Genomic DNA, 14,145 nt, shown 5'->3' with positions numbered 1-14,145 from the left:
AATGTACCAAACCAAGGAGGAACCAATACAGAGGGGTCCTTTTTTATATCACAAACAAGGTCTCATTTAACATCTTTAAAGGGACAAAATGTAGTTAAAATGTAGTCTTATATAACTGAATACACAAGTTGTTCTCAGAGGAAAAACAAGGTCTGACACTAGAAAGGTGACAGGGTCCGCCACATATAAACAAAGTAAAACAGTATGAAATTGTGTTGTTCCTTAGTGTCACATTGTTTGTACAGTGTATTCAGCCATGAAAACAGTGTTTCTTCAGGCATGAAAAACTGTCAATGAAGATCTTTATCTCATGAAAATTTTACATTTCTTCGGAAGAAATATTTCCCCAAAACCACGAAGTGCACCTTTAATACCAGTCCCTGTCACTTCACCATGGGCTCCGTGGCTTCTCTCTCAGTATTTCTACATACTAACGCAGCTCACTGGATCATGTGTGTCACAGCTCTGGGCTGCTTTCCTTCTGTCCTTTTAAGTGAAAATGTGTCATTGTGCAGCGTGGCCGTGCCTGGCCCTTTAAGAGCCCGTCTCTCTCCAGCAGTGGCAGAGAGAGGAGCAGCTCTCAGCCAGAGACTGCAGCACATCCTCAGCTGCAGCCGGCCCACCTGACGGCGCAGCACCGGCCAGCCTCCCGGTTCGCAACACACCACAGCCAAACCGCGTCCTGGAGGGGAATGGGGGGCACCTAGCCCGCTAGCTAATTACCTTTCGTTTTTTTTTTCCTGGAAGCGGAGAAAAGGGCTCACGGCCGGCGGTCCTTGCAAGATGGTATCGTGGATTATTTCGAGGATAGTAGTGTGAGTACGGGGCTGGGCTGTTGTTGTGTTTAAACGTTAGCCCGAGTGTCAGCGGCGGCTCCGTCCATTCATCAACTGTCTGATGCCGAGCCGAGCCGTGCCGTGCCAACCACAGCTAGGCTCTGTGTGCTCTCCCGCAGATATAACTTCTTACATTTGGTGAACGTGGAAAGCTTCTGTCGCCAGGGTGTCGCGTGAGCAGCCGTCTGCACCAACTGTCGGTTCAGTTAACGCGGTGATGCGGTGCGGTTCGCATCCAGCGCTGCTAGCCGCTGCTAGCTAACGTCTTCTGGCTAGCTAACGGTAACCACCTGACAGATGATGTGTTGTCAGGGAAAAAGGAGTCGTTAACCGGACACATTATTCAGCTAAAACCGGCTTAATATGCCAGCCTCGCTTCAGACAAGGACTCCAAACAGCGTGCTGTGGCTTTTTTTTTTGTTTAATTTAAAACCCCACCACAGCCTGTATGTGTGAACTGAGCATCTCAGCAGCACCATATGGTTACATGAGTGGGTGAAATATGATGGCCCAGCAGGCCAGTCAGGGATGTGTTCCTATCCATCCGTCCATGTATCTGTCCGTGACTAGACCTGTGCGCAGGAACAAGGCCACATCAACGTGGATGACTTGGCTATTTTTTTTAATTGGTACGTATTACAGATGTTTTTCCTTCAGATGAGCAGGGCCTCAGCTTCCACCTGTACACACCACATCCCAGCAGTGTGGATGACTCAACTAAAGCCAGCAGCTGTCAACATCCTCATCCTTTGTTCAGACAGTTTTACTTCCTGTGACATAATTGTCTGACAACTGGACCTGCGTGTCAATATTTTATTGTGATTAATCTTGGTAGTGTAATCCTCTAATGTAACTACAATAACGTCTTTGAAAGGCCCAGGTGTGGAGATTGTTTTTGTTGTTTACCTCCTTATGAATATTCCGCCTGCCTGGATTATATAAGTGGAAGATAACACACGGGTTACTCTAAGCGGCGTCCAGCTGGCTCTTCCACTTCACTGCACCTCAGGTAGTCATGTGTCGATGGGAGACGGAACAATGTGACTGGATTTGCACCATAATGGCTGCTGCACATCAGCCACAGGATCAATCGTTTCCCATCGTCGCTCTGAGCTCCAAACATGCAGCCTTTCCTCTTTTTTTCTTCTTTTTAAAAAATGTATAATAGAAAAATGAGTTGTTTGTAGCTGGAAAAACTGAAAATGTGTGTATCAGCAGCGTGAATATACATTCTGCTAGATATCTCTGATCTTCGAGCATCACTGAAAGGACGGGACGCCCTTAGACTCAGAAGTGAACCTGAGAAGGGGACATTAAGAGGCACGGGACGTCTGCTGTGGGAGTCTACTGGCCCAGAGGCCTGGTAGGAGTCGCCTCGGCTTACTGTACAAAGCTGAGAGGCACTGCACACATGACCGAGCAGCTCAGACACTTAGACCGACTTAAATGCTGAGAAAAACAGTAGATATGCTCAGGCTACAGACAACCGGGAGCGTAGGTCTCATAGGTAGACATCCCTTAGTTTGGATTGTTATGAATTACAATCCACTGTAAGCATACAGACAAAGCACTGACTGACTGAACTGTTTTCTCCCTGCTGTCCCCTCACTCAGCATTTAACATCCTGTCACATCAGCACAAATCCCCACAGTGGCACAGGATGCCACCAAATGCACATCAAACCCGCGGCTCTGTGTGCACAGCGTCCCAGTCTGCACGTGGACCGACACATGGTGACCCACCCCTGCCAGACCTTTGTGTGTTTTTCCAGTTTGTCTCACTGCAGTTTTCCTGACTCCATGATCTCCTTTTTGTTCCTGATTATCAGGCCAGTGTGTTTTGACAAGACGCTCCCCATTTAAATGTGTATTGTAGCATCACCATTCAGATCAAAACCACAGCGAGGCTGGGTTTACTTGAATGTAAGAAGAAGAGGCCCAGTAATACAGAAAGCTGCATGTGTGCATACATAAGCTCAGAACAAACACGGCTAACCTGCTTTTTAAGCAGGAACACATTTGTTAGGTGTCTGCGTCAACACCCAGAGGCCACGTTCTCGAGCTGAGTTCCCCCTCCTCTGACCCAGGCTTCTCTGCTCCTCTGCTTTTTGCAGCCTCGCCTTCGGGACGCTCTATCCAGCATACTCCTCATACAAGGCTGTCAAAACGAAGAATGTGAAGGAATATGTGAGTATCACCTCTGGTCATTAAATCACAGCAGCCGATTTTGACCCCTGTCTGCTCTGTTTGGCTTTTGGGATATTTTGCCGTGGGCTGCTGTTTGCTATTTTTACACTGGCATTTTGAATGCACGTTGTGAGAGGGAATGCAATACAAGTCCTACAGATAGAATTTAGGCCAGGCACACTCTGGACTTTGGAGGACGCATATTAATCACCTGGAGTACTTTATGTTTTGAGGTTTGCCATCCTGACTGCTCTGGTTCTTGGAGGACTTTCGCTCAAAGACTCCTCACCAAAACTTTTAATTCAGATCAGGATTTCCCAGACGAGGCATGACAGTTAATTGGGACTTACTGCCCCCCATGTTACATGAGGTTATATTCTTACATCCTGAATGGAATTGGATCCGATCTGCCTGAACACATCTGGAAACAGTTGGACTCGCACTGTGTTTGGATCCATCCCGTCACCAAATAAATATTGGCAGTAAATTTATGCAAAACCACAAGTTCAAACTGAACTTTATATTTGGCATTTACATTTCTTTCTGTCTTTCTTTCTTTCTTTCTTTCTTTCTTTCTTTCTTTCTTTCTTTCTTTCTTTCTTTCTTACAATGCTGTGCTTTTGCTTTGCTTAGGTTCAGGCACAAAAACCACTTGGTTAGGTTTAGGAAAAAATATTTTTTGGTTTAAGATACCCGTTTTGTTTGCTATAATCACAAATTGTAATGGTCCAGCTTCTTCACACAAGCAGCCACTTTTAGTTAACACAAAAATGGATGGAATATCAGCAGGACCCCTTCAGAAAATGTCCACTTTTCGTGCCAAAAAAATGGCTGGAAGTGTCCCCAGTTAGCCTTGTTTGCTGTAATAAATGCTAACATTTTATCCTGGCGAAACGGCTGTTGGATCTTGCTTGGGTGTAAATGCAATGCATACAACTTTCTTGATGCAGATATTTGTTGTTAGCTAAATAACATAATAGGTTGTTCTAATTTAGGGTAAGCAAGTGAAAACGACAAGAGGAACACAGCTCTGTTGAATGATTAAGAGTCTGTTCTGAGCCATGAAGGTGACAGAAGTTTTTTTATTTAATAGAACTGGCTGAAAAATTAAAGCGATGTGGAAAATGGATGGTCTATTGTAAGAGGTAATTGATCTATCCAGCTGATCTGCTGTTAATGCATCTATTATATTGAGTCACAGAGTAGCCTGCACGCTGGGTCTGCGACAAACCAGGACAACCTGACACAAAATTATTATACAAAGAAAGGAAAACTTAAAAAATAACTGTGCTGTCACATCCCCATTCAGGAACACACGAGATCAGGCCTACTAGACGCGAGAACAGAAATAAACACATTACAGCAGAACCTGGATGTACAGTAACACCTATGCAAAATTTATGGGGACAAGTAAAGAAAAATTTGTCTCAGACATCGTTTCACAATGTTTATAAAGTTTCCCCTAACTCAGCAACCCACAAATTCTGGGGCTGATTTTCAGCCACCTCAATCCAATTTTTTTTTTTTTTTTTATAGTAACATGTTCAGATACAGATCCCTTTTTAACATTAGGTGTAAAAGACAAAAGTAATACCTCCATATCTGTGTCTCAAACCTAATTCTTGTGTTCTCCATGGACACCACAACATGTTGAACACCAGATGTGGTCCCCGTGGAATAGGAGAGGAATTGGGAACAAGACACTAATCTGTGTGTTTTTTTTTTTTTTAATCATTTTGTTTAGCAAATAATTTGTATCCAGCACCTGCAAAGAGTATATGAATGTGCATGCACCTCCTAATGATTACACAGCAGCCTTACACTGCGTAGATTGTGATTAGCTGTCTGCAACATTTAGTGCAAAATGAATGTGATGGATCACAAGAGGATTAATTGGACAGAAAATTTAAAATGTTTTAACACTTTGAATTTCTATTTTTTATTTTTCTTCTCAGAAATAATATAAAAAGATGTAAAAGACTGATCAGTCACACAAAGCATGTCAAAAGCATGAAACTTCCTAATCCCTTGATACTGAAATGACTCATAGTTCAAATGTACACTCCCTTATTTTGTCATGAAACCCTATGGTGCCTGCATGTCCTCAAATTTTGTCTTTGTTCACTGTTGATATTTTAACCCTCAACAGAATCCATACTTGAGAATTTGAAAATAAATGCTTACATGAGAGAGAATATCTAACACAACAGATGAAGTCCCAGTTGAAACCAGGACAAGAAAGCTAGAATCCCATCCTGTGTTTGGCTGAGAGTCGGGGTCCTCCCTGCTTACCTCATCACTGCAAGGGATGAGCCAGAGGGAGAAGGGGGTCCAGGAGGCAGAGGAGCAGCACTCTGGCCCTCCGCCTAGATTTGCACTGGCGAACAGTCTCCTCCTGGCAGGTTACCATGACAACCCCCCCCCTTCCTCAACTGCTACTTAAGCAGACGGCCACAGATGGAGCAAACGAGGGAAAGAGGAAGAGAGGGGGAGAGAGAGAGAGAGTGGAGGACGCCATTTTTAGAACTGATGTTTTCATTCCTCTTTCCTCTGGTTTGACTCATTTTTTAATGAGTCAAATAATTCAGCTTTATGTGCGTTTACCCGGCTGCACGCTTGCTGCCTGCTAATGCCTCCAAACATACCGTTATCATTCAGTGCTTTTTCTCTATTTTAGTAACATGATATGTGAATATGATTGATATTGATAATGTATTTCCACTGAATGAGCTAGTTCGCCTTTAAGTGCCTACTTAAAAGAATTTCATTTAGCTTACACAATGGCCCACATTGGCTTTGTCTGCGGGACATTAACCTTGCACACTGATGTGATCTGACAGCACTGAAACATATGTTCCATTTCTGCATTGGCACGTCTGTTTGGCTCCACGTGTCCCAGCACGTGCACACTGGATACTGTGGGTGCTATTTCTGTTTTGTTCTCTCTCACATCTGTGTGTGTGTGTGTGTGTGTGTGTGTGTGTGTGTGTGTGTGTGTGTGTGTGTGTGTGTGTGTATCCATCCAGGTGAAATGGATGATGTACTGGATAGTATTTGCATTGTTCACGACAGCAGAGACGGCGACAGACCTGCTGCTGTCTTGGTGAGTCAGGAGCTGCTCGAGATCATGACCCTCCTCAGCTTGCTTGTAATAAATGAACTGCTTATATAATATCAATAGACGCATTCATGTGCTGCGAAGTGTTCTCGATATATTCAGTACAGTGGTCTTTTATCAAAGTATCTTGTTTTCACTTTAGCATCATAAAACACAATTATTCATGCCTTTTTTTCTGTTCAGCTTCCTGGTGAACTCTGGTGTCAGTACCTTGCTCTGAGCTTTTCTTTTTCTCTCTTCTGATCGTATGTCTCTCTACATTTCTTTACTCAGGTTTCCATTTTACTTTGAGCTAAAGATTGCTTTCGTGATCTGGCTCCTGTCTCCATACACCAAGGGCTCCAGTGTCCTCTACCGCAAGTTCGTTCACCCAACCCTGTCCAACAAAGAGAAGGTAGGAAGAGGACCCTTTTTAAGTCAACTTTTTAAGTCTCACAAATGTCTTTATTTCCTTTATTTTTTTTGTCCCCATTGCTTACAACATCAATTTCCTCCCCTTCTTCCTGTCCTGTGCCATAGGAGATAGATGAGTACATCGCACAGGCCAAAGACAGGAGTTATGAGACAATGATGAGGTTTGGAAAGAGGGGTCTCAACCTGGCTGCTAATGCTGCCGTCACCGCAGCCACCAAGGTGAGTTCTGCGCTCTGAAGTCGGGTGCTATTGTGAGTAAATCATTTTCACATTTTGTTTTCTTCACATTTGACATTTGTGATATCTTCATTGTACATTGTGTAAGAAGTGTACGTTGCTTTGTGTCTCTTTAAATCCAGATCAGTCGGCGCAGTTAATTTCTGATGTTAGAATGTGTTTGAGATTCTTCTCAAGTGATGTGCTCAAAGGTATATGTGTTTGAGGGTCGGACTACTATCAGATACACATTTCATACTCAAAACTAGTTCATTGGGGACAGTGGGTGCAATTGGGGCCAAAAGCTATGTCCTTAGTGGGAAAACGGCAGATGTTTGGGTCAGTGGTTAAGGTTAGGATAAGGAACTTATGGTAAGTCTGTATCATTTTCCTGTAAGCGACCTAGTTGCCTATGTGTGTTTGTACTTTTAGTCACTACACAATGAGGACTTGAGCAAGAATATAACTTTTGAGGCGTTAGTGATTAAGACCTAAGCTATAAATATTGTCATCCTGTCACATATCTGACACACAAGTGTGTTTGGTTTTGCTCTGATGTCCAGGGGCAGGGCGTGCTCTCAGACAAGCTGAGGAGTTTTAGCATGCAGGACCTGACTCTCATCAACGCTGACGACGAGCTGGCTCTGCACACTTCAGACACTCGCATGAGACGGGACCCCATGGACGAGATGAGCTCAGGGGCCAGCACGCTGCCCCGGGCCAAGAGCACCGCTGCACGGCAAAGTAAGGCCACATTACCCCCACAGCACACGCTGCCTGATTAGCAGCTTCACGTGGAGAAGCACTGAATCACATACATTTACATAAATACATATACACTGACTGTGCGTCTAGTTAGCTGATTGGCTTGGAGCGTCACTTAAAGGACTTTCTTTATTTATGAGCAGGAGTGAGGCTAGTCGGGCCAAGTGGAATCATGTGACTTAAAGCACTGCAGGATTGCAGGGAAGAGGAGGGGATGCAAAGAAGTGTGGATCGGGGTGGGGGGTGGGGGGTGAAAGCATGTGATGCCAGTGGGAGGAGAAGCTTGGAAGCAGGACTCTTTGTGTCTCACAACACTGCTGGCCGGTTGGCTGTGTGGGCCTGACGAGCTGTGGACTGAATACAGAGAGAGAGAGAGACACAGACGCACAAACAACGAGTGAACAGAGCAAAGTGGCACATTTTAAATTTTTACTGAAACCATGTGTAACTTCAAAACCTTGTCTGAAAATTGTCTGATCTTCGGGATGATTTGTGCATGTGTGTTGCTTTTGATAACCTTTGGGAAGAGTACAGTATAGTGAAGAGAATCCAGACACAGAGGTCCTCTCGATCCTCTCGCCAATGATTCGGAGCTTTCATTAGAACAAATTTTTGAAAGGAACCAATGTGATTGATTCTGTGTCCATTCATATGATGTAAAAGGACTCAGACATTGTAAAATGTCCTGTGTCTGCGTACATTTACAGCACAAAATGGAGTGTGCATCTCTGTAGATTGATTGATTGTTCATGTAATACTTTATAGGGGTACAAGTGTTTAGCCCAATAAAATCAAGACTAATATATAAACAGCCTCTCAAAGCCAATCAACGAATCTGCTCTTTCACTTAACTTGTCCCCACCCTCATTAGTTAACCCCTTACTGTTTGCATTTGAGATTTTATTGATGTGAATTGCCGATTGATGTTGAATGGAAAAATAGAAACTGGAAATGAAAATAAATCGCCAGCAATCTTTACAATGAAATGAACGAGCATAAATGCCGATCATTTGTTGGTGTCAGTTTTTCAAATGTAAGGATTTGTGGATCACAATTTTTTTTTTTTTAACATCATTGTAAGCCACCTAAGAATGTCTATTGGATCAGACAAAGCAAGTAATTTTAAATGTCGCCCTGGGCTCAGAATTATTGTGATTTGCATTTTCCTGCCTTTTCTGGCAGTTTCTGGAGAAAACAACAAACATTAATTGGAAACATTTGGATTTACGTTGAAGACCTTGCTTACTTTGGTTTCTTACCAAGACACGTTGTGTCTAATTAACCTCGTAAAATTCCTTCCCCCACAGAACATTTTCAAAGACACTTGTTTAAAACCTTGCTTTGCTTACATCCATGTTCACTTGCTCCCTTGTTTTTGTGATTTTGGTCCATTCTTTTAGCACATTACTGTCATATGTAGAACAGTAGAATAATGTGAAACCACTGTCTTAATGTAATTTACTGTGCATGTCTTTACACTCATGATACAAGTAAGACACACCCACCAGAGGTTAAATTCAACTTAATCCACCAGTCAGATGTTTTGTTTACTGTGGTTTCCAATCTTTTTAATTGTGTTCTGGAAAATGCTGCGATTTGTGGTTGTGACTTGTTCTCTATTAATCTTCGAGTGATTTACCCTTGTCAGATAGAAGTTTTCAAAAAAACGGTAACCAAAGTGCTCTCTGCCACTCTTGTAGCTTTTCATTTCTTTACCCACATACTGCAGCGGTGGCTGGGCAGAACACACACCAGTTTGGCGAGAGCTCTATCATAAAGCCGATGAAATCCAATGAAAACCGGCAGAAAACAAAGTCTGTAGTTTGAAATGTGGCCACTTGGTGGTGTCAGAGGCTGTGACTACAGTGATGTACAGGTTTGCAAATGGCAAATACACTATTGTTAAATCAGTCTTCGAAATGAATACAAAAGGAATTTCAATGTTTATATTAATTTTTATGTAAGAAATCACATTAGCTCAGAGTCAAGAAAAGGCAGAGATCTGATGTTCAGTCTCCGCTCTCTCAGCTGACTGATGAGTCATTTGATGATTCTTTTTTTGCCTACTTTTAGTCTGAAACCGGAGCTCCTCTGTCATTGTGTGACCACAATTTTTTGTTTAATCTTGCAGCCCGCTCTTTGGTGGCCACATCTCTGGCTGACGACGCGTCATCCCAGCACAGCTCTGACCAATCAGACACAAGGACTGAACACTCTGATGATGACGTGGGAGAAAAAGCCCCCAAACGAGCGTCTACCATCAGGGCAGCAAAGAAGCCTGCTGCTGCTAAGACAGAGGTAGAGCAATGAACATGCACACACAAAGAACGAGACTTCCTGTAATGAGGTGGATGATTGTTAATGCTGTATATTGTGCCAAGAGAGAGCATTGATTATACACCGAACCATCTCAGGGGTGTCGGCTCTAAAATATAATATGTGTAGTATTTTTGAAAGAAAGATGATCAGTTATTTGGCAAAATGAGATGCAGCTGAGATTGATATTGTTTTAGACTTTAGTGGCTACTCCATGATGATGTGCAACAAATATCTGCATGTTTACCACCTCCTCAAACTGTTGATCCTCCATATCTAAATTACATTTTAACATTCATCAGTGCTTATTTTACTTTTCTCTTCAATCATCTTTGGTACCACTGTGATAATTATTTGTTCAGCAATAGCAGATCAATTTCCTAGTAAAAAATATATATCATCTTAGCGGGAGACAGGACATGACGTGTTGATAGTTTGTACTTCAAGTGATTCAGAGGTGCACAAAGTCAGGACTAACAAATGACATCTTAAAAAAGACCTGAATTACCCTGACATTTAATCCAGAGTATGAGTCAACGCTGGGGCCTACAATTCTCATAATGCAGTTCATGCAATCATCAGTCATTACACCTTCCCGGTCTCAATCTGAAAGGTTTCTCTTACATCCTGCAGCAGAAATAGTCAGTGTAGTCGATGAGTGGATGTGCTCTGTCTGCCATTAGTGCCAATAGTGCAGTGTAGTAAGTTGTGTCACTCTCATATAGTTTACAGTTTTTGATCACTGGTCACCCGCATCAGAAACGTGACATCGTATTCAGAGTTCTGGGAAACTTGGATGACTTCATCAGAGTTGTTTTCAGACCGGACAAAGCTCCTCCAGGGCAACAGAATACATTTACATAACGTTGAATTTTTATCTCTTCCCTGTAGTCTCTATCCTCCGTTTCCTTCTGTCATTTTAAGCGGCAAACAACACATTTTTAAACCCCCCTTCAGTGTCTCCTAGTGGTCTTTTCGTTGGCTTTGCTATTGCACAGACGCTAGCAACCAGAGACAAGTATGTGTGTTTCTGTTGTTCCTGGCTTTCTTGCAGCTCCTGGTTCAATTTTCTGGCTGCTAGCTTTAGCAGCATGGCTACCGCTAGCAGCAAGGCTACTGTCCAAAACAAGAAACATCCATCACCAGTGCTATGATAAAGGCAGGGTGAAACACCTGGTTGTATTATAGCCAGGCAGGTTTTGTTATCTACTGATCTAGTAGAGAGAATGCCGGACTTGAACCATCTCTAGTCCTGGCGGTAAGGGGAAGCACATTTTGACAGGGGAACAGGCTGTGACACAACACCAGAGCTCTCTGTAATAAGCGAATGCCTGTCAGTTCACTCTTGTTTCAGCCCTGTTTCTATCACACTCCATCTTCGCTGCCTTTGCCTCCCATCAGCAGGGTTCTTTTTCTTTGGCAGGCCAGAGTTTCCACAGTTGAATACAAGGGAAAACAATTCCTCTTAATGTTTGTGTCATGCAACATGCCTCCCTTGTGCAGTAAATGGAACCTTCATTTTCCTTGAGATTTTCTACCTGATGGTGGTCACAATTGCATAGCGACAGTCAGGCTCATAGGGGGCCAATCTGAATGACGACAGTGTCATTAACATCGCCATTTACATCATGATTATATCAAAACCTCTCTATTGTTGGTTCAATCAACTGTGTTAACTGCTCTTAACTTTCTCCCCCCCCATCCCCCGCAAGACTCAAACCAAGACGGTGAAGAAGCCGACGAAGAAAAAGACCACGACCAACAACGCAGAGACGCCGCCATGAGGCCTGCTGTCCACATCCACCGGCCTCCACTCGCTCCACCCACAGCCTGCAGGCCCTTCTTCCTCCATTTGGTCTCAAAACACAAAAACACACACACACACACACATTGTATATATCAAGCACTGCAATTGTGTCACTCTTGCTGGATTTTAGAGCAAGGTTTGGTTTTTAGCAGTATGTGGCCTCCTTTAGGTAGGGAGCAGTTCTTTTACCGGGTTGTTGCATATTTTTGTCTCACTCTTAACTTACCATGAGCTCATCTCCGATTTAACAGTGGGGGCTTTTTTTTTTTTTTTAGACATTTTATTTAGTCTGATAATGATTGGCGATATATTCGTAAATGCTCTGTTCATTCTTCTTTTAACCCCAAGAAATATACGTACGTGCCCCCCGTTAGATGAGAACACAAGCTGGTCATGAGCAGTTCTCCGGTCTCATTAGTCTTACTGATTCATGTTCTGCTGCCGTCAGGAACACATTCTGGATTGAGGTTGAAGTATCAGTAAAATATCACGTTCTTGTCCTCTGCGCTCCTCCTAAGTGGTGACAAATCTCACCCTCTAGATCCTTAAGTGACTTCGGAGTTCAGACTGTTTTGGTTTTTTTTCCTATTGAGGACTAAGAAGGTATTTGTGATCAACTTTAAGTCCCGCACTGGATGATAGTTGTAGACTTCCTTATATCTGGTTCTGACTGTTGTCTCTCAGCCACCACCATAGCCCAGCTCATGTAACTGTCTAATTTTAAAGGATTGTTTGCTTCAGTTCTTTAACTTGATGAGTGAATTTTAAGCCTCCCAGCCTGTGGAAGAGTTTATAAGTTCAGTTTTCCCTCATTCAACCTTTACAACTCCTGATCGACTCTGGCTCTGCTAAGTTAAAGTCTCACTTAAGTCGACTTTCTTAATCTCTGCTTTAAGTCGTGTACTGTACTGCTGATGGAGTGGTTTGTTTAGTGTTGGCTTAGTTATCCCTCTTCTGGACGTCACTCCCTCTTGGCTTTATATTTATCCATGATTCATTTATTTATTTATTGTGCCTCTGTTTGATCCAGTCCTTTTGGTCATGTGATACTAGTGATAAATTTGATGAGCCAAGGTAAAACTGTAACTGAGCTCTTTCCCAAGAAATGCAGCGCTCACAGAAGAGTTGTATGCGAGGTAACATATCTGCTTTCTGTTCTGTGTATTGTTCTCGGACAAAGAGAAGCAATATGGAAATAATCACACCAAATCCAATATCAGGAGACTGTGAGGAGTTCTTTTCTCATCCCCGTGATGTTGTTTTGACATGGAGGGAGTGTCAAACCAGGCTGTGGGTGTTTCTATACACTGGACTTCTGTGCTAGGATGGGTTCCACTGAGTTGCCAGTCACTGCATTGGGCCTGTGTTTCTTCTGTAGTGAGAGGTTTAAAAGCATGAGACCTGCTGTCTGCAGTGTGACACTAGTATGACCCAGTAGGGGGAAACAAACCCCACCTCAACTGTCGGTAAAGTTACTAAACAATATGTAAACACCATGTAAATAGTAACCTGAACTGTATATACAGTATGAGCTTGCTTGCCTTATTCATTCTCTGGGCTTAAATACATTTTTTTTAATCATTTGTGTGCTTTTGTTTTATTCATATTCTCGACAAATCACATGCTCTGAAACCGAAAGAAGTTCAGATTTCACACATGTGGACTTCTGGTGTTGGAAGTGATTTTTGTGTCTTTTGTCCGTCTGATGTTTAAACTCCTCGATCACAAAGTGGGGAATCTCCAGACTGAGTCTAAACTGATGTTAGTACATTCACATCCTTCTGTGATCTCTGCTCTGACTGGTTATTAACTATTTTACGGCCAAACGTTTTGCTTTCCTTTTTTTTTTCCTTCTATAAATGTATCATTCACACTGAGTAAAAAGAAGGCGGCACATAATTAAAAGACATTTTGTCTTATCGAGATACGGCCCTGCATTTTTATCTTGTGTTTATACCAATTTTGGGATATTTATTGTTAATTTTCTTTTTTTGAATCCATATGGTATACAGGGATGTTCATCTGTATATTGTTTGTGCCAATTCTTAAAGCTCCATGTCAAAAAGGATTACAGTATGTGTGCTGGGACAATGGTATCTAACAAGGTCATGTATCAGTAATGAAACTACTAATAAAGGAAACTAAACCAGTGTGTTGTTGCCTGCAGTAACTGAATTGAATGTGTATGTCTCTACTGAAGCACATTGAGACACACGCACACACACACACACACACACACACACTCTGTAGCGATCACACAGAGGTCACAGTTAATCTTTACTGAAGATGTTGAGTTAGCATGTTTTAACAAGCCAACACAAACAGTGTTTAAACGGCCATTTTTAAATTGATGGCATTGATAAATAATAATAATCTCAAATTAGTTTCATTCTGTCATTTATACAGTAGTATTTACTGCTGGCTGTTTACCACTAGAGGGCTCATTTTACCTCCACCTTGAGGCAAGTTGTGCCATAAGACTACATT

At 42.6% G+C, this 14,145-nt stretch overlaps 1 protein-coding gene across 3 annotated transcripts; it reads left to right on the top strand.

Moving 5' to 3' along the window:
• Positions 1-489: 489 nt before the first annotated feature.
• On the top strand, positions 490-13,810 carry reep2 (receptor accessory protein 2). Of its 3 annotated transcripts, XM_037077681.1 has the most exons (9): positions 490-652; positions 748-815; positions 2,950-3,022; positions 6,049-6,125; positions 6,414-6,534; positions 6,660-6,773; positions 7,334-7,514; positions 9,667-9,833; positions 11,564-13,810. In XM_037077681.1, the coding sequence occupies exons 2-9, from the start codon at positions 784-786 to the stop codon at positions 11,633-11,635; spliced, it is 837 nt and encodes a 278-aa protein (XP_036933576.1). In that variant the 5' UTR covers positions 490-652; positions 748-783; the 3' UTR covers positions 11,636-13,810. The 3 variants fall into 3 exon arrangements, with proteins under 3 accessions (XP_036933576.1, XP_036933575.1, XP_036933578.1); XM_037077680.1 differs by having other exon boundaries at positions 491-815; XM_037077683.1 differs by lacking the exons at positions 490-652; positions 748-815 and adding an exon at positions 1,055-1,465.
• The last annotated feature ends 335 nt before the right edge of the window (positions 13,811-14,145 follow it).

Source organism: Acanthopagrus latus, chromosome 18 (assembly GCF_904848185.1).
Source record: "Acanthopagrus latus isolate v.2019 chromosome 18, fAcaLat1.1, whole genome shotgun sequence".
In the NCBI taxonomy this organism is placed as follows: domain Eukaryota; kingdom Metazoa; phylum Chordata; class Actinopteri; order Spariformes; family Sparidae; genus Acanthopagrus; species Acanthopagrus latus.
This window is presented reverse-complemented; position numbering and strand designations above follow the sequence as displayed.

Coding starts and splice junctions, on each gene's coding strand:
- reep2 (XM_037077681.1), top strand. CDS start 784: ATGGTATCGTGGATTATTTCGAGGATAGTAGT. Junction 816..2,949: donor ATTATTTCGAGGATAGTAGT/GTGAGTACGGGG, acceptor TGCTTTTTGCAG/CCTCGCCTTCGGGACGCTCT. Junction 9,834..11,563: donor CTGCTGCTGCTAAGACAGAG/GTAGAGCAATGA, acceptor ATCCCCCGCAAG/ACTCAAACCAAGACGGTGAA.